This window comes from Aedes albopictus, chromosome 1 (assembly GCF_035046485.1).
Source record: "Aedes albopictus strain Foshan chromosome 1, AalbF5, whole genome shotgun sequence".
Classification (NCBI taxonomy): domain Eukaryota; kingdom Metazoa; phylum Arthropoda; class Insecta; order Diptera; family Culicidae; genus Aedes; species Aedes albopictus.
In genome coordinates, this window is record NC_085136.1 from 6,078,878 (window position 1) to 6,083,822 (window position 4,945).

Consider the following 4,945-nt stretch of genomic DNA (forward strand, 5'->3'; position numbering starts at 1 on the left):
ACCTAGGGTTTTGAAATCGGACGTAAATTGGCAGAGATATCCCGACTAGAAGATTCTAACAAAAATATAACATAATTATAACAAACCATGATATGTATAACTCATTGTGCTATAATCATGTTTAACATCTTTGGTATTTAAGAATATTTTAACTCAATTGTATCATATTATGTTATCAATGTAGCTCAATAACTCCTTGTGAAATGATTTAGTTTTAATTCTTTGACATTCAGAACATCATTTTACACAATTGTATCAAAATATGATAGAAACTAGTTTTCTTGAAGCTGAAATTTATATCATATTGTGTTATAATTTTGATCTGGTTATAACAAAATAGGTTATAATTTTGATTAGACTGGTGCACTTTTTGTTACAATTTTAGTTATTTTAACATCATCCTGCATCTAGTTTTTAACATAATAAGTTATGGAAAAAATTCATAACATCATAACACAATGTGTTATAAACTTGATATATTTTTCTAGTCGGGATGAGCCTAAAAAAATGACACGTTTTTGAGGGGATGACCCCAAACTTTTGATCGGGAGTGTATGTAAGAAAACATTATATCATTATCACATAAAAGATTTGGCAACAGTAGATTACAATCAATTGAGATAAGACCAATCTTAGCAGCACTTATTATCAGTAGTCCGTGGAAACTCCTATTGATAACAGCACATTACAGCAGGCCATGTCGATTGGCGACGTTCGCTTCTTCCAATAAGAGCGCATCGAACGCGCAGTGAAAAATATCGGGTAAGATTCCAGGAAATCGTTAAAACAGATCAACCGCTATCGTTGGGCTGTGTCATTGGATGTTGGTTTGCGAATGGCTACTTTGATTTGTGGTGAATGTTCAGTTTTTCTGCCATAGTTGGCCTTGTCAAAGTTCAAGAATATTCTGTGGAAGTTTCGGCTTAATCGGTTAAAAACTGAGCTGGCGCAAATGAGTTGAAGGTTTGTATTGGGCATTTGGTTCACCACTGGACTACCGCACGTGTTTTCAAGTGTGCGAAAAGTAAAATAAAAGTGCGCGATTGCATCAAATCAACTCGGTGTTTTCAGAGCCCTTATTCAGCATGACTCAAAGTAATAGTGTGCTGAAGACACCACTCGATTTGGTGTGATCGCGCACTTCTATACTAATTTTCGCACTTATGGAGACTGAGTGCGCAGTCCAGTTGTTAACGAAATGTGCAATATAGGATTTTAGGTCCAAATAGTCTATTTTACGAAACGACAACAGTGTTGATATTGATATTAACACTCACGGGCTTGGGCGCAACCTCCTGTCAAATTTTCATTCATGAAATGAGCGATCAGCTGATCCGAAACGTCTCGTAAAATGGCTCATTATGGGAATTTAGATGACTTCCACACGCGAAAAAATCCGTTCTGAAAACCGTGAACAAACAAACGCAAATATGAGAACAAGCAAATATACACCGTGAACTGGAACTAGTTCCAGCTGTCAATATGGGCGTTCTAGAGACCGTGACATCTAGTTCACGGTGTACATTTCTTATTTTTGTTATCGTTGCTATGCATAGTTCCCGTTTGTTCCCGTTGCCGTGACTGAGAGTGCACGTATATCGGACCGGGTTTTTTGAGTACAGTCTCTCATTCAGCACGCTGAGTGTGACGAGTTCGGTTTGACTCAGAATCGAAAAAAAAATGGCAGTTGTACCCTAAGGAACATCTTGGTTAAATACCATACCATGATAAATTAGTTGCGGTTTCAGCTAACGAAAGCACGATGAAGACATCTAGGTATATATATCTAGATAGCTCCCGTTTACTCTCGGTTGATACTTGCGGCACGTGTTTGCCGTTAGAAACTTCCACGCCACATCATAGGCGGCTATGTTGTCCTTCGTCACGCACGTGGACGGGTATGGAGACAATGAAGAATTGCATAGCTGCCTATGATGTAGCGGCCAAACGGCCAAACTCTCAAGTCTCTATGTTTCAATCGATGAACGAACATAATTTTTTGGAATTTTCAGATTTCATTAGCATGAACCCACGGAATGTGATGAAAATCCTACAATCGGTTGATTTTGATTATGACATCCCTATCATGGAGCGCCAGGAGAGTCTAATCAACAACCGGTTCCAATCAGATGTAACGTTCTTGGTGGGTGAAAAGCGCCAACCGATCTACGCCCACAAGCTTCTGCTGATCATTTCGTCTGAATACTTCAACGTCATGTTCAACGGGAACTTCAAGGAGTCCAATTCGGAGGAAATCGCGGTCAAAGACGTGGAACCGGACATCTTCTTGGAGATCTTACGATTCATCTACTGTGGAAAGGTCCATCTGACGGTCCAGAACGTCCTGGAGATCTTTGTGCACGCGCAGATGTACATGCTGAACGAGCTACGGCAGCAAAGTATTGAGTACTTTGACAAAAGCATCGCTTTCGATAACGTTCTAAAGTTCTTCGCACAGAATCGATTGTACGAACTTTCGTTTATCAACGAGAAGTGCTTGAAGTTGATTATGAAGAATCCGCTGCTGTGCTTCAACCATGAAGACTTTTACGTGCTAGATCGTAAGTCACTAGAGATTATCATCTCTAGCAAAAAGTTCAACTGTTCGAAAACACAGGTGCTTCAGGCCTTGCGCGATTGGAGCAAGATTAACGAGATCGAGTGTGTCAGCGATCTGGAGACGATGATCAACACGAAGCATGTACGGGACTGCTCCAAGCTGCGCTTTTTCGGCAACATCTCGTCTAACACGTCTACGGGTCTTACGTTCATGTTCCAGCAACCGCACAGCTTGGCACTCTATGGGATTGGGGTGTTTGTGAAATCATCGGCGAAAATGATTACGATCGAGGTAAAAATTTCGAATAATCCGGAGACTCTGGGATTGCATCAATTCGAGTATGAAAACAAAGACGTCACAACGGTGAGTGTAGCAAAATTGTTTTTCCAAGAGCTGACGCTGCTTCCGAATACACAGTACTCGATTGGGATCAGTTTTAACCCAGGTGGCCAGAATTTTAGTTTTTGCAATCCTTATGTCATCCATGGCAAGCATATGTTTAAGTTAATGTGTAACACCACGTATAGCGTCATTTCGCATTTTTACTATGATGAGATTGAGAAATAAAAATAATGATTCGCATTTCCAATATAGCAAAATTCTTTTTTTTGTCATGTTATATCGTAGATGTCAGTATATTTTTAGAATTTGGGAAAAAAAATCCCAAAATACATTTTTATTTCATTATAGGCTGACACAAATTTCGATTTTCTCTAATGTCACCCCCCCTCGGAAAATTTTGGTCGCAATTCGACATTTTGAGGGGGGGACACAAATAAATCTATATATATAAAAATGAATTTCTGTCTGTCTGTCTGTCTGTCTGTCTGACCGCTATGGATTCGAAAACTACTGGACCGATCGGTGTGGAATTTTGTATATGGGTATTTTTGGGGCCGGGGAAGGTTCTTAGCTTGGTGCGGGACCTCTCCGGTCTCTGGAACGGGGGGCTTCCATACAGATGACTTCGCCGGGGACGTCCCTATGGAGCTGCATATCAAAAAACACAGTAGGCAGGCAAGACAGTACAGTACGACGTTTGCCGTGCATTAATCACTTTGGACGACCGAGAGAGGAAAGCTCCCTTGCGTTTAGAGCCTTCGGCCAGAGCTAATAGACCTCCAATGAGGACTCACGGTCAATTACATAAAGTTAGGCGTGGAAAACATTCCCGTTCCGCGGGCGGAGCCGTGTGCTGGACGGAGACCTATTGAAAGGTAAAAAAAGAGGTCGGTACATTTTAAAAAGTTTCTCCAGCTGTAGTGCAAGGTGAGAAAGCTTATAAAATTTCCTTTCAGCTACCTTTGGGCCTTCATGCACAAATCACGAAAATTTGATACCTTTGGGCCGGATGAAAAAAATCTCGACATCGTCGCTGCTGAGACCAAGTGTTCATTATCTTCAAGAAAATCGCAAGTGCTTCCAACGCGATGCGAACCATGCAGAGATGCAGGGCTTCCCGTTCTTCGATGCACCAATGCGCACCAACCAAACACTTCTGCCCACCACACAAACAAAAAGGACAGTGACGTGATTGCCAAACCGAAAGTGGCATTCAAAGAACGGCCAGATGTCCAGATATCCAAGAAATCTTGCGCAAAATTCCGAAGCTGGTGAAGCGGCCAGTAACTCTGTCACGGCCGAGCAGCTGCCCAATCAGATCTCCTGACCATCTTGCCGGATAACACCTACGAGATAATGTTGTCCATGTTGGTCAATCAGTTGTAGACTTCAAGGAGGTCTGACGGCATGATATTATGTTTGTGGAGGCTCTACAGGGCTTCATGATTACGCCGAAAAACGCAATAAACGACTGTTAAAATCAGTAAGAATACAATTTCTTTTTTTTTTAATTTTTCCGGACTTCAAAAATAGTTATTCCGACTTTTTCAAACGATTTTCCACAACAGTGGAAAAAAAGGTAATTCTATCGCATTACACTGTTACACTGTTTGAACTTCTTTTTAGTAAAAAATGTGGATGTTTGTGAAGACCAGGAATGTTTCTATGGACGTGGGTGAAGGTAAAGGCTCTTATACAGTACAGATAAAACATGACTCATAACTCAAAAATTAATCAAGTAAATAAAACAAAATTTGGCATGTGAAGGGTTCTGAAGGCAAGAAACTTTTCAAAAGTTGAGGGTATGTCACCCCTTCTTCATCTGGGATCAACACCCCATCATCCTAATGAAACAGAATGCAGAGAATATCTGCATAATATGTACAAAACAAACTAAATTTTGAATGTGAACATTTTTTAAGGCATGAATTGTGAGTTCTTACAGAGGGTGGAGGGGGTTTTTATACAAATGAAATAGAAATTTTTTTGCATAACTAGAAAAAAGTTTATACGGCCGACGGTTATTAGGCCGAAGTTCCTAGA

General features: G+C 40.6%; 1 protein-coding gene across 1 annotated transcript; it reads left to right on the top strand.

Annotated features, from left to right (window-relative positions):
- The first annotated feature begins 502 nt into the window (after positions 1–502).
- Positions 503–3,229, top strand: LOC109397831 (BTB/POZ domain-containing protein 3-like). Its single transcript, XM_029853769.2, has 2 exons — positions 503–762; positions 2,013–3,229. Exon 2 carries the CDS (start codon positions 2,024–2,026, stop codon positions 3,125–3,127), a length of 1,104 nt encoding a protein of 367 aa, XP_029709629.2. The 5' UTR covers positions 503–762; positions 2,013–2,023; the 3' UTR covers positions 3,128–3,229.
- The last annotated feature ends 1,716 nt before the right edge of the window (positions 3,230–4,945 follow it).

Bases quoted from the DNA above. Each gene is read 5' to 3' on its own strand.
- LOC109397831 (XM_029853769.2), top strand. From the start codon at position 2,024: ATGAACCCACGGAATGTGATGAAAATCCTACAATCGGTTGATTTTGAT.